The sequence below is a fragment of the Squalius cephalus genome, assembly GCF_949319135.1.
Source record: "Squalius cephalus genome assembly, chromosome: 25".
In the NCBI taxonomy this organism is placed as follows: Eukaryota; Metazoa; Chordata; class Actinopteri; order Cypriniformes; family Leuciscidae; genus Squalius; species Squalius cephalus.
The window spans coordinates 6,951,563-6,978,730 of record NC_137146.1 but is presented as its reverse complement, the minus strand read 5'-3'; the positions used below and the strand labels follow the sequence as shown (position 1 = coordinate 6,978,730).

At 36.9% G+C, this 27,168-nt stretch overlaps 3 protein-coding genes across 7 annotated transcripts in view; 1 reads left to right on the top strand and 2 right to left on the bottom strand.

Moving 5' to 3' along the window:
- The window catches only part of cpne3 (copine III), a 222,531-nt gene that overhangs the window by 82,175 nt on the left and 113,188 nt on the right, over positions 1–27,168 (top strand). The window lies entirely within an intron of this gene.
- hccsb (holocytochrome c synthase b) lies at positions 145–4,827 on the bottom strand. Of its 2 annotated transcripts, none has more exons than XM_079862631.1 (7): positions 4,743–4,827; positions 3,600–3,754; positions 3,365–3,519; positions 3,130–3,278; positions 2,069–2,188; positions 1,067–1,153; positions 145–974 (listed from the first exon to the last, which is right to left on the bottom strand). In XM_079862631.1, exons 2-7 carry the CDS (start codon positions 3,718–3,720, stop codon positions 776–778), a joined length of 831 nt encoding a protein of 276 aa, XP_079718757.1. In that variant the 5' UTR covers positions 3,721–3,754; positions 4,743–4,827; the 3' UTR covers positions 145–775. The 2 variants fall into 2 exon arrangements, with proteins under 2 accessions (XP_079718757.1, XP_079718756.1); XM_079862630.1 differs by having other exon boundaries at positions 3,600–3,734; positions 4,743–4,823.
- tlcd4a (TLC domain containing 4a) lies at positions 5,829–24,615 on the bottom strand. 4 transcript variants are annotated; one of them, XM_079862397.1, is made up of 7 exons: positions 24,256–24,615; positions 19,159–19,328; positions 16,780–16,869; positions 16,575–16,633; positions 15,105–15,199; positions 9,587–9,660; positions 5,829–7,701 (listed from the first exon to the last, which is right to left on the bottom strand). In XM_079862397.1, the coding sequence occupies exons 2-7, from the start codon at positions 19,311–19,313 to the stop codon at positions 7,386–7,388; spliced, it is 789 nt and encodes a 262-aa protein (XP_079718523.1). In that variant the 5' UTR covers positions 19,314–19,328; positions 24,256–24,615; the 3' UTR covers positions 5,829–7,385. The 4 variants fall into 4 exon arrangements, with proteins under 4 accessions (XP_079718523.1, XP_079718524.1, XP_079718522.1 ...); XM_079862398.1 differs by lacking the exon at positions 24,256–24,615 and adding an exon at positions 22,668–22,899; XM_079862396.1 differs by lacking the exon at positions 24,256–24,615 and adding an exon at positions 19,689–20,012.

The following is a 27,168-nucleotide window of genomic DNA, read 5'->3' as shown; positions in this document are numbered from 1 at the left end:
ATGAAGAGCAGACACCCAAGCAAAACTATGAGAAACGTGTATTTGAACACTGTTGATTTACTTTTTGGAATTGTTGGTAAAGATCAGATTTAAAACAATAGAAATGGGTTACAAATTGTATTTAGAGATTTTCTTTTTTCAGGGACACTCACTCAAAGAGCACAGTCAGCAACACATTAGCATACACACAGACAAAAAAGCAGTTTGCGCAAAATAAATAACATTTTAAAACTGAACCTGATAGCAGGATGATTATGGAAGAGCTGAACATGGGCTTTTTTAATAAAAAAGCCACAATTTTATATGATTCATCATAAGATCAATTCATGAGCAAAGACCACCAAACCGTTTCACCAAGCTACAAACACTAACAGCTGCCAATCGCTCTGCATATGAACTAAAACACTCAATAACTAGCCTTTGAAAGAGAAAAACAGCCAGCAGATATGTTTGACCTCTGGGTAAGATCAGATAGCGAGCTTTCAATTTAATAACCATCACTCAAAAAGTAGAAAAAGAGATGATTGCCAACGATGAATTCAGAAACTTCATCAGCAGAAAAAAAAAACCAACACTGATTTATTTTGCTCTCCAGCAGAGGAAATTAACAACCTGCAATTTTCTCAATGTGCAATAACTTGCAAGGATTCATGTTAAAGTCAGAACTCAAAGAAAGTTGAGGAACAACCAATCTCAGAGAATGTCGAATTTCTAGTATTTTGGTACCAATGTCTTATAGTGGTGCAGAAACGATAAAACTATGCTAGGATGGATTCTACGATGTCCAGCGCCACCAGGCAACCTTCATCCGATCCCAGACGGCCCCCATAGAATCGATGGCCGGACGCACGTCCAGGATGGAGAACTGGTAGGTGTCTTTATCGATGTCCCCGTCGTAGTAGTCAATGACATAGCGGACTTCCTTTCCGCAACGATCTACAATCCAATCATGTCGGTCGAACGGCAATTCATATCTACAGAGAGAGTTAGCAGAGAGAAATCAAGCACTCTGCAGTGTATTAAACAACATGAGAAAGATCCTTTGGGATTCACTTTTATATCTCACCCCATCCAGTGACGTATTCTGGCTCTGGGTGAAAACTCTTTGGCTTTGCCCCCGAATCTTTTCAGAGATGGACCGCATGGACACTCGCTGCCAGAAACAAACATGTGTTTGAAACTAACAGTAGTCTAGGGCGCTATGATCATTCTTGCATACTTGGCAGTTTGTAAAAACAAAGCAGATCACACTGCCAGTGACCATCAAATGACAAACAGAAGGCGACTAACACAATATTATCACCTCGTTTATCTGGCAGCAACAGGGCTGCAGAGGTGATGATGCAGCTTTTATTTGTGTTAACAATATAAAAACTGCATTGGAACACATTGTAGTACAGCACAAAGTCTGTTATACTCACCAAGACTGGATTTGTTTGATCAAAACTACAGCAAAAACACTGATATTGTTAAATATTTCAATTATTTAAAATCCCTTTTCTATGGAAACTCGTTTCCGCCATGAAATAAAAAATTTAATTGCGGCTTTTTTCCTCACAATTCAGACTTTTTTTCCCGCAATTTAGAGTTTATATATCACAGTTATGAGAAACAAAGTCAGAATTGTGAGATAAAAAGTCAGAGTTATCTTTTGTTTATGACTTCTTTTTTCTCAGAATTGTGAGATTCACCCTTGGAATTGTGAGTTATAAAGTCTGAATTTTGTGATTAAAAAGTCATAATTACCTTTTTTTATTTTCTATTCCATGCCGCAAACAAGCTTTCGTAGTTTTCGATTTTAATATTTTGAAATATAATTTAATCCTGTGATATATTTTTTTAAGATTCTTTGATGAATATAAAGTTCAAAAGAACAGCATTCATTTGAAATTGAAATCTTTTGTAAAATTATAAATGTCTTTAGTGTCTCTATTGATCAGTTGAATGCATCCTTGCTGAATAAATGTATTAACTTCTTTTAATTAAAAAAACACTTTGCTCTCTGAATCATACAGTAAAGTGATTTCAATCACTGATCATGTGGAAATGAGAGTTGTGTTGCAGTCACCTGGCATGAAGGGCTTCCCACTTCAGGATTTCCTGCCAGGCTTGATCGTTGTTACGATTGTGGATCTTGATTATATTGGTCATGTCTTTGGGATCAAGACTGTCATCCTTCCAGCGCCACCTAGCAAAACAACAAATAGCAATTAGCTATTAACAGTAATTCATGAAGAAAAGAAAAAAAAACGAGCATGTCTTGTCTGCAAAGTACCTTAAACAATAGCTCTGTTCCAAAACTTAGTGTGCTCCCTACATAGACAGCATTTTTAAAGAATCATAGACACACTCCTTACAGGCTGTTGTTATTGTTGGTTATTATTTTTTAACATTTTACACACACATATATATATATATATATATATATATATATATATTTATTTTAAAACAAAGCTTTTATTTAATAATTTATGAATAATAATTAAATTATAATATATATATATATATATATTATATATATATATTATATATATATTTTTTTTTTTTTTTTTTTTTTTTTGTGGAAAATTATTATTCAGCAAGGATGTATTAAATTGATCAAAAGTGATAGATTATTAGAATGATTTCTGAAGGACTAAGTGATGACACTGAATACTGGACTATAGGCAGCTTTGCAATCCCAATAAATTACTTATTTTAAATTAAATTAAACTAATATTTTAAAATATAATAAAATAGAAAACAGTTATTTTAAATTGTAATAATATTTCACATTATTACAGTTTTACTGTATATTTCATCAAATAAATGCAGCATTGTGTTATAATCTTACATAAGCATAAGAGACTTCTAACATTATAACATTAAAATAAATCTTACTGACCCCAAACATTTGAACGGTAGTGCATACACCCTAGCTCATGCAAAACCACTGTTGATGTCTCTTTCTTGACATTGGAGAATAATGTACAATATTTTCTATCTGGTTAATCAAGTTACAGCACTCACATACTTCCTGAAACTAAGCCAAATGACATATCAGTTCTCCAAATCATGGTTGTAAAACATGGATTTAGATCTTTACACAAGCGTATACTTTTGTACAAAGTACAGCACGCCGAAACTCACCCCTTCCGCAGCATGGCATTCCAGAACATCTGTTCAGAAGGATAGACCCAGTTCTGTTCCGAGCCTGCTCGAGGGATTTTAGACTCCTCTCTTTTGATGGACAAAGGGAATGGCTGGTCCGAGGCGGGCACCTGGTTTGGAGGGGGCATCTGTGGTACACAGAAAAGCAACATTAATACACACAAGCCAAAAATCAAAAAAAGCATCATCTTATTCAGGGAAGTGCCCATCTCACCATATTTGTGGGATCGACAGCTCCTTCAGAAGCTCTCATGGGACATTCGACAAACTCGTACGCTCTCTCCTGGTGCGCTGGGCTGGCCGGAGTCGTCTCCGAAGTCGACGGAGACGTCTGAGCCTGATGCATCGGGCACTCAGGAGGAGGAGAGCCTGGGTTTATATTGCACATTATTAGCCTACATACAGTCCTCTGATATACAGCTCATGATAACAGATGGAGTATGACTCACTTTTAGGGATCTCTTGATGCATGGGACACCCAGGGGGTGGGGTCGCCCCACCAAAATGAGCCGCTGACATTGCAGACTCTGCCCGGATATTGGGGGCAAGACTGGATACGGATGCACCCATGACAAACACCAGTGCTGAAGAGATCGAGGACACCCTGTCGCATCATTACTTGTGTTATGCTGTTCAAAATCTATATCACATGACTTTAAATATTTAAAAATACAGCCTATTGCTGAATGATGTTAAAGGGACAGTTCACAGTGACGTCCATAGTATATATCTTTTTAACACTATGGAAGTCAATGAGGTCCATCAACTGTTTGATTACCCACATTCTTCAAAATATCTTCTTTTGTTCGGCAGAAGAAATAAATTCATACAGGTTTGGAACAACTTGAGGGTGAGTAAATGATGAGAGATTTTTTTATTTTTAGGTGAACTATACCTTTAATGGAATAGTTCACAAACATGCACACACAAATTAAATTGTTTATTAATATTCATGTTGTTCCACAGCTGTATACTTTCTCCTGACAAAAAAAGGAACATACAGTTTCCATAAAATAGTAAATTTGATCATATTCAATCTTCTGCTCTTAAGTCTAATTTGTGGGGGGTTAATATGTGCATCAAATTTGGTGTTGTTTTTAGTTATGAAAAGAAGTGACATTTGGAATAATTTATGTCAAACCTCACGTGAGAGTTTGATGTGTCATATTTGAATATAGGCAAAATATCTATCCATCATGCAAAGCTATCATAATGTTTCAGATGACTTGGAATATATGCCATAAATGGTATGAAATTGCCATTTTTGGAGCTGGTCACCATTCAATTTCATAGTTTGTAAAATAACATCGTAAATATTCTGTCATACACATTCAGAACAATATTACAATGTTGTTTCGGGTGAACTATTACACCTTTTACTATTCTTAAAAGTGATCTTTAAGAGACAAATCCTAAAATGTAAGAGTTACAAAATAAGTTACATAACATCATTCATACAGTCATGTAACAATATAACTGAATACCAAATCACATATTCCACTACAAACTCCATTATAACAACCAGCTTTTTAAATATTTTCACATAACAATCTCGATTCCTGAAGGTCTACAGATGTGAGAGCATAACTCACCTTTCTGAGGCTCTTATGTGTGGATCGGACGCTCTGCAATGTCAACGTGCACCACTACTTCCGTTTCACCCAGGATGCAACGCGCGCGGGGCGGGACGAAGACGTAGCTCATGAAAATTAATTAGTCAATGTCCATGATACACTTTTCAAAGAGGAAAAGAGTCTATTCATTTAACATTTTTTTCATGGAACATATATTTTTTAATTTCAGTACTTACATTAATAAGAAATATGTGAAATCTTTAAAAGCATTCTGTGTGCTTTCTAGTGCACTAAACCTATGATTTTGTTGTAAAAAATAACATTAAATGATAAATAGGGAAGGCATATGCCTACAAACTGAACTGAAGAAGAAGGGACATACAAAATGATTATGGATCAAAATGAGCATATTGCTTTATTGAGGCAAATGGCATAATGTGACAAATTAAGGTGAAAGAATAAACATGTTCAAAAATAACTTGTGTCATTCCTCATGTACATGCACTTCCCTTCAGTATGTGGGAACATGATCCCTGTGGCCACTGTAAGAACATATGTAAACATTTACATGGCAACAATTTCCTGTGACATTATGGAACGTATCAGCAATAAAAACACATACAGTCATGATATTGTGCATCTCCACATTTATAAACCAAAAATAAATGCTGAATACTGAGGGTTTGGACCTTTATGTGTTGAAAGTTGAAAGACAAAAATCATCAGAATTGGAAAAGTACAATTCAATATTGTCTTGGCAAACAACAAACTCTTGACATCTAATGGTCCATAGATTCGTAGATCAATCCTGTCTTGGAAATGATCTGCAAAAGGTCATTACATTGAATAAACTGTCTTCCCTTGTTTTCCTTTGCTTGCTTCATATTATATTTGAACAGTGTTATAATGCATGTCTGCAAGCCGAAAATAACCACTACTTGCTTAATATGCAAGATTAAGAACAGACTTCAAACAGCCATCTTACTTTTGACCTTTGGTTGCAACATTTGTGAGAACTAAAAAGATAAAACAATCAAAGTTATAATCATTCATCCCTTAACATGACTATACAATGAACCATGTGGTATAAAATGACACGAGAAGTAGTAAATAAAGATGTTTATTGAAGAAAACAAAAAGGCATTTTAAGTGATTGAATGCAAAGGCAAAAATCACAACATGGATTCCTGTATAACTCGTGCCAGTAAAAGACAATTCTTCATAGGTCTGTCTCTCAGAACAACGCATTTCAATATTCAAGTACCAAGTTCAATAAAAACAGAACCGATTTCAAATTGTTTCTACGCAAATCGACGTAAGCCATCTCTTTCATAAATCAATAAAAGTACTCATGCACTCACATCTGTGCCGCCACTGAATGCATGTGTGTACAGCATGAATATTCTACACTATATTTGTCTTACATAGTGACTATGAATTTTAAAATGAATTCATATAAGTATCTCTGTATTGTGAAATCTCTCATATGCTGTAATCTACTCAGATACATCGACGATTTTTATATCTTTCTATTAAAAAATAATAAATATGTCGTACAAACATTACCATGCCTTCCCAGTGTAAAACTGGCTCAATAAATTAGATACGATGCAGGAAAACTGATCGACACCGGCGTCGAGAACTCTTCGGCTCGAACATTCACGAGCTACACAAACCAAAGCTCTTTTAAATTTCCTTTTAAACCCCATTTCCAAAATCAAAATCGATAATTTAAGCTCAGTATTAATCGAATATACTGTACACAAACGTAATTAAAATTATTTTGTATTTTCAATAAAATTTCTATGTACAACGCAAACATTCAGAGAACAACATTGCCGCATGCAATTAACTGTACAGTGCGAACAAATCTTGACGTCTGTTTCGTGGAAACACAACGGAATCCGAACGGAATCTGGAGCGAGTGTAAACCGATTTCATTCTTAAAACAGTTTCGTATTAATGTAAATCGCAATAAGAAGAGTTCACTGCTCGTATCTGGTATACATATAAAATAATTTGGCTATTTAAACCCATATTTAACCACATCGACATAAGTCAGATCTCAACAGTCCCATCATTTCCTCCGATAAAATATCTAATACATCGCAAGTACAGCATGACGGTGGATTTTCCAAGAGATTCGTCTCGAGTACACTGATCCCGGTCGCTGATTTTCCTCGTTTAGTGCAGTGCAGTTGTGTGGATGAAACGTTCACAGTCAGTATACGCGGCTTTGAAGTAAACGTGAACATCGGGTGACTCACTGACCGCTTGGCCCCTTTGCACAGTACAGTGATTGAGGGAGACGGACTGAACTTTGATGAATAAATAATGTGGTTTACCTGCCCACAGTTTGAAATTAGAAACGTACAGTAAAATACAGTTCAGCCGGTGGTCTTGTACAGTACGCCGTTTGCACATCAGGTGTACAGTTTTTAAAACAAACACAAAATAAAAGTGAGCGGCCAGTCTTTTCTGGTGTACTAGAATCTCCATTTGACACTTTGTCAGAGTTTCAGGTCTTAACTCTGGGAAATATTGCTCTGGGGTGGTTTTCATTCTCGACCGGTCACTATCATGCAATAGTGTCCACTCCCTTGAAGACCGTCAGTATGACAACGACCCTGTTTGTGAACAAAATTCGAATGTCCCGTTTGCTCAGTCGGTTTTTCCATTCTCCTGGATCTCAGGTTTGAGCCTCCGGCTGGATCGCAGGACTTTGTAGCAGCCGCGGGCGATCTTATGCATCCACATGACGTTCATGATGTCCAGACAGATGCTGGAGAAGATCCAGGCGCTACGGCCACCGAGGGTGACCCTGTAGAAGGCCTCCGTGCCGTACACGGAGAACATTCGGCTGTAGTATACCGGCATGACAGCGATCCGCACCAGGAAAAACACAGCCGCCATCAGGACCCCGTTAGCCATGTTGGGCTTGGACACTTTGGGGTAACCTAACACTTCAAAGAACCAGCTGGAAAACACAGGTGAGCAAAGTGACATGCTGTAAACTTATTTACTAACTCAACATTTCTGTCATTTTTTATTAAAGACAGCATTAGGGATGTCCCAAACAAGTTTTTTGTGCCCCCGATCCGAGTCAGTGAATATGCCGATACAGGGTCCCGATCCGATACTTGTATTTTACTACTGCTTGGTGCACACTTCAAGTACAGGGCTCCAGGCTAACATTTGAGAGCAGTGGCACCGGTGCTAAGTTCTTCAGATGGTGGCACCAGCACCTGATTTGGTAGCGCTGAGGGTGGATTGTTAATCATAAAGGCAATTTAATCAAAATATTACTATTGTTTCGCATAATAAGTGCAGTTACTAATAATATTACATGTTTTTTTCTTGGAAAACATTTGACAGTAAAGCACTGAGCATGCAGATAAAATTAACTTTTAACAACAACCTCATTTTTATAGGGAAAATTTGTATTGTACTCTTATTAAAGTGTTCTTCTATACCAACAGCTACAGTGATTATAAAAGGAGTGCTCTTTGCTCTTGCTTTCTGTGTAATTCTGCGCAATTTGAGGTTTTTGTTTTTCGTGAGACTTCGTGACTTGTCTTATTTCATACTTCAGTACAAAAAGTGTCAAACTTAAATTATTTCTTGATTTCTTTATAATAGGGATTTCATAATATCTAAATATAAATTTAAAAGCAAAACGAGTGAAAAAAATATATTAGGGAGTGGACATGGGTAATAAGCCGATAAGTGCTCCTCTGCCGCCATCTACAGGTTATAGAGGTAATTTCATGTCTTAATTATAAAACAAAATTATTTAAAAAAAAGCGTTTGTTGCCAAGTTTTGTTTTTCCAACATCTTGAAATTGGGACCATCTTTGATAGATGAACAAATAATGTTTTTGGTCAACACTTAAAAAAAAATCAAACATTAAATCTGGATAATATTTAGAGTGTTGGAAAAGTGTGAAGCACTTGAAGGCTTGAATTTCACTCTCAAAAGGTTTTACAAACCAAGAATAAAAGTCTTAACGGTGCAGTCTGGAGCCCTGAAGTATATTAAAGTTCTTCAAATCAATCCAATGTAAACAGGGCCGTGCAGTGTTTCTCAGGGATAAGGGCACAAAAAAGGGGCATCCATTACTAAGAAGTAATTCCAATATAACAATTATAACCAATCCTTGAGAAACTCCTACAAATGCATATGCATTTTCATTGTTAAAGTCGACATGAAATCAAAATTGACCCTATTTACTTTGTTAGCGCATATTACTAGTCTTATGGTGAACAATTAATCTGTGCAAGTTAATACAGAGAAAAAAAAATTGTTTGCCGTGGTAATCTTTAATCAAAGTCTGAAAAGTTACTTCCGGTCTGGAATGATGACGTTTCTCCTTTTCTGATGACGTCAGTTTGACGGCTTGGGTTGAAAACGCTTAACTACTCTTCTTAAACCGTTAGTCTGCTATGAGCAGAGATGGAGAGGAGGAGCGCTAAAGTTAAACCCTGCCCTCTGTTCAATATTCCGTTTCACTTGGAAATATGTCACAACACTGGAGAAAAGTCGTTTGCAACTTCCGGTTCATGCAGACTTTAATTTCACACTGAAATATTTCCTTAAATGAAATTTTAATTGGACTTAATTTATATTTTAAATGCGCTCATTATTATGGTTTATTATTTCTCCCCTGACTAATCGACTAATGACTAAAATGAATAACTAATAGTCAACTAGGCTAGTCGACTTTTATTCAGGAACATTTACTAAAAGGGTAAAGAGAGTTCATTTAGATTTTATGCTGTCTTTAATGGCTTTAAGACATGGTGGGCAACACTAAAAAGTTTGCCTGTAAAATATATTGAACTTTAATCAGCCAAATACCTACCGTTGGTTTACACACGGTGTGGAAAACTCTGCAAGCAGACGGAAGTTAGCAAAATAAGGCAACATTCCTTGACCCTGGAAAAACAAGGCAAAGAACAAACAAACAATGACACAGACACGAGTTATATAGAAAGGCACAGGCTCATGACTCAGCTCCATGAACAGTCCCAATCTCTCCTGCTGTCAGGTACCACAGTAATTGCTTGGGTGCTGAGTTATGATACTTCACTCTGACAGACAGAAAAAATTATATATATAAAAAAAAAAGAACACAGAAAGGAGGTTGCATGGACACTATTATGCTATTAATACAGGATGTATTTTTTAGATCAAATAATGCCTTTTAGTATTTTCTGACTATATTTAGCGTGTTATTTTTAGTGAATATGTAGGCTAGAGGTGATAAATTACTTGCATTGTGAGTAAAAATAATAGATTCATGATAATTACAGTGATTATGTTAATGTATCAAATTTATGACTTGTTAAAGTCATACATCATAAAGGAATGTCTATTTTTCCTAAATAAATGATCTGACTTTAATATTGCGGTCAAACTGAGCCAAACAAGTTTGTTGTTGATATCACTGATATTTGTCCCTGTAATAATTACTGTAAAAGGTTAACAGAAACAAGATCTAATAAATTAAAAGTTAATTATGAAATCAGAAACCAAAACTTTGTTGTCAATAATAACGGTCAGCATTTCAAATAAGCCACATACAGTCTGAGTCCAAATATCTGAGACCACTAGTGAAAATTCTATTTTGATTTATTTACTATAAATTATATCAGATAATATTACTGAAAATTAATAAACAGTATTAAAAACACATATATACACGTACATATACATGTATGTGTGTGTATGTATGTATATATATATATATATAATTTATAAAAAAATATAAAATATATATTATATTTTAATTATTATTCATAATTACATAAAAACATACTTTTTTATTTACTAAAGTAAAAAAAATTATATATATATATATATATATATATATATATATATATATATATATATATATATATATATATATATATATATATATATATATATATATATACACTTTAAAAATGTACATAATGTGACGTCATGTGCATGGACTCTACTCGTGTGTTCAGACTAGACAAATAGTGTTTCTTTACAAAGTGGCATCATCAAATACTGGCATGTATAGTAGTGTTTTTATTTGTTTTCGTGGATCCGTGTGAACGAGGATCATTTTGACAACGTTGTCATCTGTACACGAAAAAAGCAAAGGAAAAACCTTTCCGTTTTTAGTACATCGTCATGTAAACGTATCCCTTAAAGGGATAGTTCACTAAATAAATGGCCAAATTTTCATTTTTTTGCTCACCCTCAAGTTGTTCTAAACCTGTATGAAATTCTTTCTTCAGTTGAACATAGGAGAATATATTTTGAAGAATGTGGGTAGACAAACAGTTGCTGGACCCCATTGACTTCCATCCATAGTATGAATAATAAAATACTATGGGGACCAGAAACTTCTTTTGTGTTCAGCACAAGAAAGAAATGAATACAGGTATGGAAGAACATGAGAGTGAGTAAATGATGCCAGAATTTTAATTTCTGGGTGAACTACTGAAATAAAATCCCAGATTTGCAATGTGGTCTCAGACTTTTAGATCCCACTGTATCAGTGCAGCAATGGACAGCCATGCATGTTTTGTCAGAGAATGAAGCCTTTCCTTGAGTCTGTGCCAATGAAACATTGCTCTCAAAAAACATGATCATTCCTGAACATTTTTGCATCTTGGTAACACACTTACCTTGAGGGCTGCAATTAAAAAAATCACATTAGCATACTTACTGCAAAATGGACCATATATTATAAATAAAATTATAAAATAATAATCAGGTTGGCTAGCAGATGCATGCTGGTACCCCTAAGTACTGGTAAGTCCATACTGTAACTGGGCTTCAGTAACTGCTCAGAGTTCCATAACAGCAGAACAGCAGACAAGACAGGAGAGAGTCCATCTAGATCAGCCAAGCCTATAGCCCTCATCTCCTAACCCCACTAAAAGTGACACTGGTAGTTTTTGCATGAAGGGTTTTGCTGGTCAAAGGAAGTGAGGCTGCGTTATTCAAGAAGTCATGTTAGGTGGGACAGAGACAGACTGACAGACAGATTCTTGGAAAAAAAGGTGCAGAAAAAAAATGCAAAAAGAACGAACGACAAAAGCAGCAACAACATTTAAGACTCGTTGGACATGCACTATGAGGAACAAATCGCACGACACACTGACAAATTAATTCCATCTTACACTACTTAAAAATAATAACGTTTGATATACTGTTAAGGTTATGTGCCAGCACTAAATATAGCGAAACGCTTTGTTCTTAAGCACAATTGTTAAACGCTGAAAAGATTGATGGGGTTTATTATGCTTTAAATGTTCTAAAAAGAAGGCGAATGTTACAATTTTGTCTGGGAAGTACGTAATAACAAAAAGACACTAAAAAGTTCTGCTTTGAACACTAATAGCATTTCTAAACACAGGAAACAATAACAACGAATGACATTTCGAACGACAGACTTGACTACTCAGTGAGACCCAACAGAGACTTCCAGATCCATGTTAAATGACATCTATTATCATGTAAGAATTTAGAAAAAGGCTTGTAAAGGCAGTCATAAAAGTGACCAGTGACAGTATGGTCTACATCCTGACAACAAAATGCACGTTCAGGTTTTGAGGCGATCCTCAAAGTTGCATTAAATCAACTAAGGTATACAAGCAACAAAGCCATGAATATCAGCAGTCGCTGCCCCAGATGCATATTTAGGAATCAGAATATATATAGAGAGATTTTTAGAAATGTACACACTAAGACAACAAGTTAAGCCACCAGAAATCATTTGTCATGGTCATTGTACATAACGTGTGCCTTTTGAGTCCCTGTTGTTTAGTAATATATCAGTGAAATTTAAAATTATTGTTATTATCATCATCATCAGGGTAGCTGATCGTAAGTAATAATACGTTACAGTATATGACCTTTTTTTTTTTTTAACAATTCATGCGTTTAGTGCACAAAACGTGCAAGCATGACCAAGAAAAATATATGTTAGTTATGTCAGGTCACTCTAAGGATTATATATTAATGACTTTTGCCAACTATATGTATATACTGTTTATTGAAAAGATATTTGTCCTAACATCAGCAAAATATAAATTTGTATTTTTTTTAATATAAATTACCTTTCTAATACCAGCGTAATATTGTAGCGTCATGGCTTTGAATGAAAGCTAGTAATATCTAAAGAAAATTATCTATCCTGAAAGTGAGCTGTGCGACAAGTAATGGGCCTGATGCAATATAACAAAACAAGATCATTTCAATTAAAAGCATAGTGAAGTTGGAAATCTTCATTCATTTTAAAGAGAACAATCTAGTTGTCACATCGCATCAACCCTGTTACCTTGCTAAATTACTAACATTAATATCTCAATTTAGCTTGAAATGGCACAATGCAATTTATTATCATTTCAAGACATTCTTTGTCTGAAATACTGTTACCAAAGGCACCCATTTCACAAAATCCCCTATGCCAAACAACTGCGCATCAACTGATGCTGTTTTAGGTGTTTGTTTTCTTTCAAATTTCTATCAAAAAGCACAATGAACAACTTGTGCAACACGTTGTTCCCAGTTGTGCAACAACTTTTGTAACTAAATGTAGTTATTTATAATTCAGTTGATGACCAGATCAACCTGTTATTCTTGAAAACCTGTGTGGATTATAGAGAATCTCGACACAGCCCAACAAACAAGTGTTTTCTCGCTGTTACTCATCCTGCAGTTGAGATGTGGATGTTAGGTTTCAGAAGAGAGAGTTTTTAGGAGGAAGATCGGCTCAAAGCAGGGGAAGGTATCAGAGCATGCACACGGGAAACCCTCCAACGGCACCACAGGAGCAGCGAGCATCAACACATGCACACAGTCCGGTGCAGTCTGGCCCGAGACCGAGACCCGGGCCACAACTGACCGTTTAGAGTTGCTGAGGGAGGGGGGGAGGGGGGAGGGGGGGGGGGGTCAGTGAGGTAGAAGAGGAGTTGAAGAGGAGAGAATGGACTTCTGCATAACCATCAATGAGCATTCCATGCAAAAAATACCATCATCATCATCATCATCATCATCATAATCAGCTACAGAACCTGGTGACCTAGAGGGTAACCGTACAACTGAACCAAGAGTGAACAGCAGTGGCCTCAGTGGGTGGTGTAGACTAGTGGTTAAAGTTCTGGGCTGGTAAATGCAAACATTTGGAGACCATTTTAACAATAAACTAAGGATATAGTAAATAGGGATGAGCAAAAAATACACGTTTCTTAGAAACGGTTTACATAAGACGTGTTATTGTGCTCAAAACTAGACAAGAGCACAACAGAACAGGACAGACTGCATAGCTTAAGATTCATTAAAAAAGTCCAAAAATGTTAGCCTGAATGTGTTGGACGTAACTTTTTCCAAGACAGTTGTACTGTGCAAACTAATAAATGAGCCAAAAAAAAACTCACAGAATCAACTAGTTAGTTGGATTGCTCATCCCTAATTTAACAAATGAGAACTTTGAATACATTAATAAGAAGTAACAAGGCCCTTATTTCTTCAGAGAAGGTCACAGGCCCAATATGGGGTCAAATTTTGTTAGAAATATCCAAAGAAGGTCACAAAACCAGAATGACAGTGTGCGGTTATTTGTACAATAATTCCAGGACATTTAAGAAATATAATGTACAGTCAGTCTGTTATTATTGCTTATTGCTAAATAAACCCTATAATGTTGATACAAGAAGTTGGGGTTTATGTATCCTGCTTATTACACTGCTACTTGCATGCATAGCTAAATAAATGCATCAATAAACACATAAAAAAATAAAGATTTTAGTTTAAATGATGTGGGAAAAAGACAGACCACAGATTGTAATGACACACATGAAACTAGCTACTGGTGGCCTGCTCCTGTCATTATACAAATATATTTGCTGCAATTTGCCTGCGGTGCCACAGAAATGACCAGATTAGTATTCCAGAAAGCCAGCAGCTAACATTCACTTTAAAGGGTTAGTTCACCCAAAAATGAAAATTCTGTCAGTAATTACTCACCCTCATGTTGTTCCAACCCTGTAAGACCAGTTCAGTCTTGCGGGGTTGGAACAACATGAGGGTGAGTAATTACTGACAGAATTTTCATTTTTGGGTGAACTATCTCTTTAACAATGTTGGAGGAGTGCTCTAAATGCTTAACATGTGTGCAATACATTATAAAAAGGTGAAGCGTGTATAGTGAATGGAATGACACAAATGGGAGAAATCCTTCTGAAGAAAATGACTTCCAGCAGAATTCTGTTCGTTATGTTCCTCTGTTTCTAGAGCTTTCAGCACCAGCTGCACACCTGACACTACCACTGCTCACTCTTGGTTGTCTCTTTCCCATCTTGCCTGCATGTTCTGTTATGGGACAACAGGGAACTCACCAGTACAAAGTAGTAAGCATACAATGCCGCCAGGTGGTGGATTACAAAAAACTTGTCTCCTATTGCTCTCCAATAGTAAAATATAAGCAGCAGATCTGAAAAACACACAGAACAAAAAAGGCGAGAAGTGTCAGAACTACTTTCAGGAATATGAATTAGCCAGTTTTAATTTAGCATGTACACAAAACACTGGCACAAAAGTGACTTAATACATTCAAAGAGCTACTTTTTGGTTTCCATGTGAGATATAATAATATGGCCTCATCTCACATGGACATTTATCTAGGGACTTTTGCAGCATCTCTGGTCATTTTAACCTTGTTTCAGAGTATTCCTTAAAGGGATAGTTCACCCAATAATGACAATTCTGTTATTAATTACTCACCCTCATGTCGTTCCAAACCTGTAAGACTTTCGTTCATCTTCAGAACACAAATGAAGATCTTTTTGATTAAATCTGAGAGCTTTCTGTCCCTCCATTGACAGCTACGCAACTGACACTTTTGACACTTCAAAAAGTTAATAAAGAGATCGTGAAACTAATCCATATGAATTGAGCAGTTTAGTCCAAATTTTCTGAAGAGACTCAATCGCTTTATATGATGAACATTCACATAAACATTCATCAACTCAGTTGATCAACTCAGTTGATGAAAATGTTTGCTTGACCTGCGAGAACCAACGAGGTTCATTCTCGTGTTACGCTTGTTCGGTTGAGCTTCTGTTCATTTTCACTGATCAATGTTTATATGTGAATAAAAGCCTAAATTCAATCTGTTCATCATATAAAGCCATTGTGTCTCTTCAGAAAATTTGGACTAACCCATCAATTCATATGGATTAGTTTCATGATCTCTTTATGAACCTTTTAAAGAGTCAAAGAGGTAGTTGCGTTTGGAACGACATGAGAGAGTAATTAATGAAAGAATTTTAATTTTTGTGTGAAATATCCCTGTAAAGTCTCTGCCAACATCGGATGACTTTGATGGCTGTGAAGCTGAGAGAATTTTTTTAATGCAAATATTACATTGCGATATCAACTTATATGTCCCTTACCCAGCATTACAATCATAAGAATATAAGCATTGCCATAAATTGAAATAAAATAAATAAAAATAACCTGAGACTTAAGTAAAATCCATTATAATAAAGGTATCATTTGAAATTAAACATTGGTAACACTTTACAATAATGTCTTGTCTGTTAACATTAATCATCTAAAACCAGGTTAAAAGCGCCACATAGATGGTGAAATGTTACTAGAGAGACATTTCTTTTGTGAAACTGGACTGACCAACAACTTAAATATGTCTATCACATATATCTTTAAATATATCTATCAGAAACTCCCAAAAATGCAATCAAGAACAAGAGACAACAAACAAACATATCCTGCATTTCTATGCATGATGCAGCTCTCAAACAAAAACCCTCCATCTCCAAAGTCAGACATCTGCCGTAAGCTCTCACCAGATATGAGGTAGCCTGTAGTAATGCTCACGTTTATCTTCACCAGAGTAGGATCTCCCCTGTTGTGGTAAAGATGAGAACAAGGCACTGAGATTACTGCAAGACCATGTTACAACAGTTACTGAAAGCGTCCTGCTAGTCTGTAAAGAGCAGTGCTTTCCCAGCATGCAGTGTGACGGGTCGGTCTCGAGGGCAGGGCGCTCACCATACGGGGTCCTGATTGACGGCCTCATCGAAGAACAGGATGTAGAGGCAGAAAAGGCCGACCAACAGGGCGTGGAGCGTGGACACTGTCCTGCAGACACACGCAAGGGGAAGGGTTTAATCACACATGACAGAAGTCTTTATAGTGGGTTGCTTCTCCCGTAGAACCATGTCAAGTTGAAACAATCGAAACGGAGCTACTGACTGCTGTCAATCAACCACATACTGTGTGCCCTACATCTAAAGATCTCCTCCAGCTGGCTGTTCTCTTGACAGCCAGCTGAAATGAGCAAATGATCACTGCTATCTTCCCTCGGTTTCTTTCTGCATACACAGACATTAGTCATTCTGAGTGACAGCTTACAACCTGCTCTTCCTGATAAGACCTTTAACAGGGAAATATTTAAAGGGGGGGTGAAATGCTATTTCATGCATACTGAGTTTTTTACACTGGTAAAGAGTTGGATTCCCATGCTAAACATGGACAAAGTTTCAAAAATTAAATTGTACGTTTGAAGGAGTATTTCTGTGCCAAAAATTGTCCTTCCGGTTTGTCACAAGTTTCGGAAAGTTTTTTTCGAGTATGGGTATGTGTGACGTCAGATGTACCGGAATTTCCTTATATGGGTCCTAAGGGCACTTCTCCGGTAAGATCGCGGGCGCGCGCAACCGTAGACCAGAGCAAGAGAGCGAAAGCAGTTCGCCATCAAAGCGCCCTGCCCGGCTTTTGGGAAGCCAATGTCACCAAAGAAGTGTGTTTTTGGTTGCCAGGGCAAGACAACCCTGCACAGATTCCCAAAGAACCCAGCGTTAAGGAACCCGTGGATGGAGTTTGTTTTTCCTGAGCATAAACGGAGTTGTGTAGACTGTTTGTTCCCTGCATTTCGACGATGATTGTTTTATAAACAAAGCCCAGATCGACGGATTTGCAGATCGTCTAATGCTTAAGGATCGAGCAGTCACAATGATAAAGGTTCGGTGAGTAAAACTGCTTCTATTGTCTCTGTGTGTTGTTACTAGCTCGGCGCGTTAGCACAGCTTTAGCGATCGCCCACAGGGCCCGCCTCCAGCCGCTCGTTTTTTTCCGGAAAGACTCGGTACAGCCTATCTTTCTTTTATAAATATAATAAAACTAAAGACTTTTTGGAGATATGAAGGATGCAATACTACTCTATAGGTACTCAAGATTAACAGGAGATTGAGTGAAAATGAGCATTTCACCCCCCCTTTAAAGTGCCACTGCGAATCCACTGGCTATATATTTAACATACTGCCTGTTAAGAATGGCTCTTAGCCTATAGTTTGACATTATTGTAACTGTATGTATAATTGTAATTTTACTGTAGTGTGATTCCTAAACAAATGACTCAGTTCTTCTCAGTGAATCAAAAAACAGTTCCCTAAATGATTCCGAGTCACTTAAGCATAGTACAATTCCTAAACGAATTACTCATGTTATGAGCCAGGTTTTTTTTTTTTTATAGAGAATCAAAAACATACAGTGATTCTTTTTAGCGATTCAAACGGTGCAACCAGTGTAATTTGATACCTCAACAAATGACTACTACAGAATGTAATTATTTTTTGTGAATTTAAAAACACAGTGCAACCAGTTGTCTAAATGATTCCTGGACAAATGAGTATTTCAAGTTATTTTTAGTGAATCAGAATTCCTATCTGATTCCTCAACAAATGGTTCTTATGAGTAAATCAAAAACATAGTGCAACTTTACCACTTTTTGTCTAAATTATTCCTGAATGTCTTTTGATTCAGTTCTTTTTAGTGAATCAAGACCACACAGAGCAACCAGGTTGATCCAATTCCTAAACAAATTACTTCTGAGCGGGTTTTTTTAGAGAATCAGAAACATACATTGCAACCATGATTGCTGAACAAATTAGTTATTCAAGCCAAATCACTATAGTAAACCAAACACATACAGTGCAACCAGGTGTTTAAAAGATTCACAAATACCTAAACAAATGACTATTATGAGCCAGATCTTTTAAGTGAATCAAACCATGTGTCTAAATGATTCCTGAATGAATGAGTCAGTTCTTTTTAGTGACTCAGAAACACAGTGTGTGACCAGTACAGTCCATTTCCTAAACGAATGACTCTAATGAGGCGGTTCTTTTTAGTGAATCAAAAACATACAGTACATACAATGAGTCTTTTGAGTCAGTTCTTTTAATGAATCAGACCTGCACAATGCAACCAGACAAGCATGATTCCTAAACAAATTACTTTTACGAACCGATATGTTTTAGTGAATCAAACACACACAGCTATGTCGTACATAAGAAACACTGAATATCTACAGATATATCTGATCAAGAGAAGACAACACATACAAAAAGAACAAGCATGCTTCATTACCTTGAGTTCCACTCGATCTTCTGCTTGTGGGTGAGTTTGAGGAAGCCAGGGCTGATTCTGGACGACACCCAGGGGCTCACGCTGTGAAAGAGCCACTGGAAGGTGCAAAAACTCACCACCGAGATGAGCAGGATCAGCTGGCTGAAGGGGTCCATGGCCACCCGACCCCACTGCAAGAAAAAGAGCACAGCTGAAGTTGCTTTAGAAAAAGACAAGAACATCGATGTCACACAACGAGATCAACACAACGGAAAAAACTCTAGCCAGGAGAAAAGCTAAGTAAATGTTTAACAGACATGCCCTCTGCCATTACGGTGTTAGTGAGGAAAAGCAAATGAGGTGATATGAAGCCCATGTCTCTATCTCACACTCAGAAAACTAAAACAATCATTGGTTGATATTAATGCAGCCAGGCATGACGTAAGAGTTTGTTGACCATTCCAAAAGACTCCAAAATCTCACATTCTGGTTACACAACTGTTCTGGAAATCAACAGTGGGCTTTTGTTTGTAATAAACGAGAATACGTACGTAATCCTTGATGGTAGCACTGTATATACACATCATACTGAGCTCAGATCTAAATGTCAACCTTCTCCTAAAGGTGAAATCATACGCCTGGTGTTTAAAAGAAAGCAAGAGTTTTAACAGTTCCTCTTTCAGCCTGGCTCATTGTGCACCAGAAAAACAAGTCTGTCCCCTTTGAAGCACATAAGGAAGCAGTGATCCATAATGATAATCCTTTGGCCAAAATAATCACAGCATTCCGGCTGGGTTTAGCAGGAGTAAAATCGGCACAAAAAGCAAAAGACAGACACTGCATTCATGCTCACCTGAGCTATTCTCACTTCCTGTAACAAGCGCTTTTACTTTCTTCCATATATGGTGGTTCAGTAGAAATAAAAGCCACAGGGTTAACATCCAAATTGTCAGCTGGACTAAATCTAGTTAGAGGCTAGGCCACATCAGCCTTCAAAGTCATTGAGCATTTTTTTTTTACCTTTCAAGCATTTAATTCACTGAATTAAGTTTGTGTGTGTTTAACGTCATTGCCTGGAAAAATGAAATTTGCTCATTTTATCCATCTATATTAAATATATTTATTCATATAACAGTATATTTACATAACACTGATTCAATAATTTTGCTGAAACATTCTGTGAAATAAACTGTTATATCCTAATACATAAGACATACAAGTATGTCCTTGACAAATAGAAATTCTAAAATACTCATGGAAGAAGCATTATTTTACAAGATATCTTCCATTGGCCATCTAAGTGCTCGTAACATTTCCCGCTGATCTACTTTCATGACCTCTGGCCCATAATGGCTAATGGAAAACATGAACTGCACTCTTACCTAAGGCTACAAGTGTTCAAAGGACGATAGAAATATACAAAATATGAACCCTTTGAACTGAGAGTGTAGTGAAAAGAGACTGACACAGATTTGAAAACCATGAAATTGGAGTTTTGTGGCTTTTAGACCACGTGTACTAGCTTTGGAGGTCATCTACATTGATTATGATTTCGCTTTTCTTTCTTTAGTTAGTGTGTAATGTTGCTGTTAAAGCATAAACAACATCTGCTAAGTTACAATCTCAAAGTTCAAAGCAAAGGGAGATATTTGCTTTTAAAGAAATCGCTTTTTAAGGACTACAACAAACGGCTGGTAGGGACTACATGACATTCCTCCCAGGTTAGTGACATCACCAACCCTAGAATTTACATAAACCCCGCCCCCTTAACACGATTTATAGATTATCAAGACAGAATATGCTAATCAATGACTATAAGATAACTACACATAAGCTTCATAAATTCATCAACTAACCATTCAGAAATGTCCTGTTGAATTCTACATGTTGTCACTTCTTCTTGAGTCTCTCCATCATTGTCTGACTCCGGTTTGAACATAAAAGGCTAAAAGTTTTTAAAATTTTCAGTGCATGTCTGTGTGAGTGCAAGCTGTTGTAGCTCCGCCCTCTGTGCAGGAAGCAGCAGCTCATTTACATTTAAAGGAACAGACACAAAACGTTTTTGCTCACCCTCAAAACTTGAAAATTTTAACATGCTATATAAAAATATCTGTGGGTATTTTGAGCCAAAATTTCACATGCACACTCTGGGGAGATCAAAGACTTATTTTACATCTTGTGAAAAGGGCGTTATACCACCTCTTTAAAATGTACATTCTTTCAAATATTAATGATCCATCTTGTTCATGGGGGTGTTTAATTAAAAGTCAGCCACTCATAACTATCCTGACATGCCTTAACTTGCTAATTATTGTTACAACAAACAGTGCCTAATTAAATCTCCCCAAACAAGGGTATTCCAACGACCTTAAAAAAATAAAAAGTGTCCCACTAGCAGTACCAGTACTGCAGGTTTCCCTACACTAGTCTTCCCTAAACTAATGTTTAGCAACTAACGTGGCTGTCTGTAAATCGGACGGTTCATTACCATACGATCTGATATTGATTCTCGTAGCAACAATATTTGCTGATGCCTCAAAAAAAATCCTGCGATACGATTTGATTAGATTCATGGGTATATGGATCTATATAATGGTATGTGCCTATTTTACACAACCAGTTACATTTTTATGAACTCTCAAATGCAACCAAAATATATAAAATGGAAATTTCTCTGAAAATTGTACATCCTGTGCAAGAAGACATGACAGAAAACTTGCTTTCTGTGGGCGCACTACAGATGTGCGCGCACAAAACTACTCACAGTGCACGAGAAAGGAATTTAGTTCTCTTTCGTGTCTTTTTTGCGCTTGAATAATTAAATTAGCAACAAAGTCCCTTTAAGACAAGTCATTTCACTCGGCGGCCATCTTTGAAACTCCTCGGGCATGAAAGTGCAGCTCCATTCTCTTTGAATGGGGTAACATTAAATTCTCCAAAACTGTTCGCCAAGATTAAATTTCATATTTGAAGTCAACAATGAAATATGACAACAACAAAAAAAATGAATTTTCCAGGCTGGACCAAGCTAATGCGCATGCGCAATCATAACCGCATGTCTCGGAACACTGACTGTTTCTATAGGAACCGGAGATTTCTAGGGCAGCAGCAGTGACGTGATGACTTTCCCAATCAGCGATTGGCTCTTATTTAGAAGGCGGGACTTATTTAGCCATATTGCGCGTTACACTTTCTCCCATTCATAGTAATACGAGTGCACCATCTTTCTAAATTTAGTCTTTGTTAGCAAGTCTTAAAACACATTCAACTGTCCTGAGCATCTTTGTGTTGTTTGGCAAGGTGCCTTGCCTCATATATATATATATATATATATATATTAAAATATTGATTCTTGGGATTTAAGAATTGATGTCGGTTCATAAAAATGAGAATCGATTAAAATCAAGAAGTCAATATATTTTTTTCACCCAGCCCTAATTGTAACAATACAAAAGCCAGTTGAAAACTGCATAAGCATTTAAGAGGATATAAACGATTGAGTCGATAGTAAACGAACATGGTTCACTTACCATCTATATTTTAGAACATGGTCAAAGAACGGAAGGATATGTGCTCTGACATCAGCACATCTCCTCATGGGGTGATGGGAGTCAAAAAACATGCTGTGACTAAATTTAGATGTTCTTTATGTTGCAATAGGCTCCATGCACACATGTCCACCCAACTCAGGGGGAGGGGTGGGGGTGAGTGTATTTACAGTCCCCTACACAGGTTCATGCTGGTTGTAAAGGGCAGGCATCCAAAGAGGTCACGAAGCAACGTATGGCAATGGGTGTGACACAACAGGAAGTTCAGCCATTCTCACAGATGAACACGTGTGATTGCACGTCTTCTGCTGTGTGTGCATGTATCATGAACAAAAAAAAACCACAAAAAAAGACAACAGTAAAAGCCTTCAGTGGCAGAAAAGTGTTGGGTAGATTAAAATGCTTTCCATTCTGATGTACAGGTTTATCATGTAGAAGGCAGATCACAGCATTGATAAATCTGCATTGCTGGCATGCTTTAGTGCATTGCGTGAATGCATCATATATTAAGAAAAGCAGTGTCGCCTTATGAATGAAAGATTAGCTGAGCAAAGCAAGGCTCATACAGCAGCAGAATGGATGAAATGGATGCTTTAATAACCCAGAGGAAACTGCAAAGCAAAAGCAAAAACTCTACAAAGTACATACATACATATACAAAATGAGAATCATAGTCATGATTAAAAAACTCATGATATTTGTAAAATTATTTGTCTTGAAAAGACGATAGAGGAAATGTTTTACCATTGCCTGATGGTTGTACCACCAGACATTAACATCAAAACTTTTGTTGAAAAATGGCATTAAATTTGTTTTAAACAAAACATGACTAAAAATATTACATTTCTAAGAGATTGGGAAGTGTTTTAAACTATTTTTTTTTGGTTATTGGTTATTTTTTACACACACACACACACACACACACACAGCAGCTCTCAAAACTGAAAGTAAACAATAAGAAAGAGCAGAATAAAAGACCCCAGAAAAAAGTATTTAGAAGTCAGAATGAAACACAGTTTGATGAAAAATCTCAAACACTTCCGCAAAACATGTGCTGCATTTCATATTTTCATTAGATAAAGTAAAAGTTCATGCTTTTCTAGTCACAAACCTAAACAAAATGTTTCCCTTCATACTGACATGCATCTTCAGTGCAGAGTCGACCATATAGCCTATTTAAATGTTAAACTCAGATATTGGCCTTTAAATGTCATTTTAGCCTTCATTTGTCAAAGTCGGTCATTTAACTTCGACTGATATACTGCATTGAACCGCATGGCTTGTGTAACAAATGCACATATCTATATTTTTGCTTAGATGTGCATTTTGTTAAGATGGGCGCGTGTCAAACATACATCGACTGCAATTCAGAACTGACTATTTGATAACACATAATGGATCACATCTCTATTAAAGGTCTAAAAACATTGCGATGGACGGAAATCGACTCGTGTTGTTACCGACATGCCTTTCCTTAGGCCAGATCACACCGCAATGCTGGCTAAAAACACAGCGCTTATGCAATAAAATATTGTTTGATATCATATGCATTAACCCATAATATGCTTACCTCTTATCAATCATCAATAGTGTCTGTTGGTTAGTTGTGCATGGTGTCTGAAAACATGGGCTGATAAAAATCCGTGTTTTTTCGTCAGTCAGACACATGCATGATTCTCCTCTCTCCACGGCGATATGAAATGCATGATTTCATATCAAACAGAAACGGAAGGTCCTTATAATATTCTCAATCTACGATGCGCGTGGGTTTTATAAACGCGCGTCGGTAAGAACATGTTGAGGATGACTGAAACTGATGATGGCTGTATCTGGTGGTGGTGAAAGGATCAAATTTCAGCTTCATTCTTAAAGAGATATTCACACACAAGGATACACTACCACTCTCTTCTGGTGGGAATTTTGATTCATCAGTGAGTCGAATCTTTTGGAGCCGACCAACAAGATTCGTTTGGAGCGAGGCAATTCTGCAGGATACGTCGGTTACGTCCATGGTTACGTCCAGTTGGTGTCGAGACGTGAGTGACTGAATAATTCCCTCAACCGATTCGTAAAAAAAAAAAAGGAGTATGGAAGCTTGTTTCCGCCACAGAATAAAAAAGGTAAAGGCACACTATGCAAGATTTGTACCTTAAAGCTACACTGTGTAGGATTTTCTCCCATCTAGCGGTGAAATTGTATATGACTACCAACTGAATATCTAGCCCCTCCCATTCCGAGGGCTTTTTAACTCCTACGGTGGCCGTATTATTTCAAATCTGCCGGCAGTCGCGAGTAATCTCCCCCTCGCATTCGTCACGGTGCCACTGAGTGTAAAAACGCAAAAGGCGAAGTTGAATTTCCAGGTATGTCCCTCTTTGTCTAATGTATTTTCAAGATGGATGCGCAACATGGCTGCCGCCATTCGAGCGACTCGCTCGTATGTATTCTAAATTGCAGATTATAACCTTACGAGAATACTAATTAGTTGGTTGAAGTGATTACACATTAATGAGAATGTATAATTTTGAAAGAACAAAGTGTTTTTTGTTAAAAAATCAACTTAAAGTATTACACATTGTAGCTTTAATATAACAGCTTCGAAATCATTTCGATGGTAAACGAACTGATTGTCGTAATCAAGCGAATCATCCTGATAGCAAAGAAAAAGCGCTGGAAAAACCAGCAATGCAAGTTTGAGAGGTGGCGTCCCGACGAATCTCGTGAGACTTTTTATCTCACAATTCTGGCTTTTTTCTCACAAATACGAGTTTACATCACAATTCTGACTTTTTTCCTCAGAACTGGACTTTATAACTCGCAATTGCGATTTTATATCTCGCAATTCTGACTTTATAACTCACAATTGAAAGTTTATCTCACGCAATTCTGAGAAAAATAGTCAGAATTGCGAGATGTAAACACATTTTTGAGGGAAAAAGTCAGACGTTTTCTCTCTATGATTTTTGGGGGGACTTATGCGTAGCAGTGATGGTAATATCATTGTACTTTGATACTTTTAATAATTTTACTAATTTTAAATTGAATGATTACCACATTCACCAAAAAAAGATTTTAAAGATTCACCAAGATTTTAAGCTATTTTTGACCCACGAAGCTAAAAATAGCTAGGTCAGAAATATATTTAATTGACACACCAACCGTCAGTCCTCTCCTCTAATCACCATTCTCATTATTAAGATATTTTAGGGTATTTTCTATTTTTTGTCATTCATGAATTTGGGCCTACTGGATATAGAGTGAAAAGGATTTCCCATGACTGAGCTTTCACCTAAACTAATATTATATTATGCAGTCCCGTTGTCAAAAATGAAACAAAAAGGCACAATATTTGCTCTGCTGTTTTAATTCTAGAGCCATATACCCTTTTGTCACTTTTGGTGGCTTTATACGCTTGATAATTTCTGACCCATGCAAGCCACTTCACAAAAGACTAAACTGAGGGCAATTTTCCAGGTATTTTTCACCAACTTGGATTATGATATAACTTGAAGTTTGGTACATATGTAACAGGCCAGCTAGTGAGAGCTCTCGCTCCCTTGATCTAAAGAGGCGCACTAGAGAGAGCAGTCTTTAGCTCGTAGCTCGGGAAGTGGGTTACACATACACACAAAGTTCACATTATCTTGACCAAACAAACAGGTGGGATGTTACCATTCTGCCCCCTGTCCTGTGGTGGTTGAATTAGGGCACTAGAACAGCTCTTTCATCACACTTGGCAGAATGTTCTTAACACACATGCCAAGTTTGCATCACACACGTTCCCATATCTCAGGACAACAGACAGGTGCCAAACCATCGTGACAGTACAAGGGAATACAGACAATGAGATTCTGCATCTGTACAGGTGCCAAGATGCAGTATAAGCCACAATACATTGTTGTACATGACACCCAAACACAAATAATTGAAACTTCAATTTCTTCCACTCACCACCAGAGAGCAGTCAGTCTACAGTGGTGTGATTGCGATTTTGAGCAGGAACTAGAATAGCACAGATTTGATACAGCATTCTTATTTTCCACATTATTACGCAAATTATTACAGTAATCAGATTGATACAGTAATTTCATTTTCTTGTTGACTATCCAAAAAACTAGTTCACGGTTCCAGTATTATTCATGCTGTGTAAATCAGATCCATCAACATGATTTTCCTGCATGTGTGTCACTCTCCACCCTCCACTTCATTAGGCCCCATGCGGAAAAGATTCCATTCTCCAGACCTTTTCCTGAGGAAATAGAGAGTGGGCTAACTTAGCTAACACGTACAAGAAAGATGAAACAGGCCTGACTAATAGGAATGTGATTATGTAAAATCTTCTTTGAGCTTTAATTTGTATTAATAGCCTGTGCTGTCTGCCAATGTACAATGTGAAATTTCTAGAACTCCAGCTGTCTGAAGACAATTATGAGTGCCAAGTTATAATTCTGGAATCAATTTTGGGGCCTCAGGAGGGAAACAT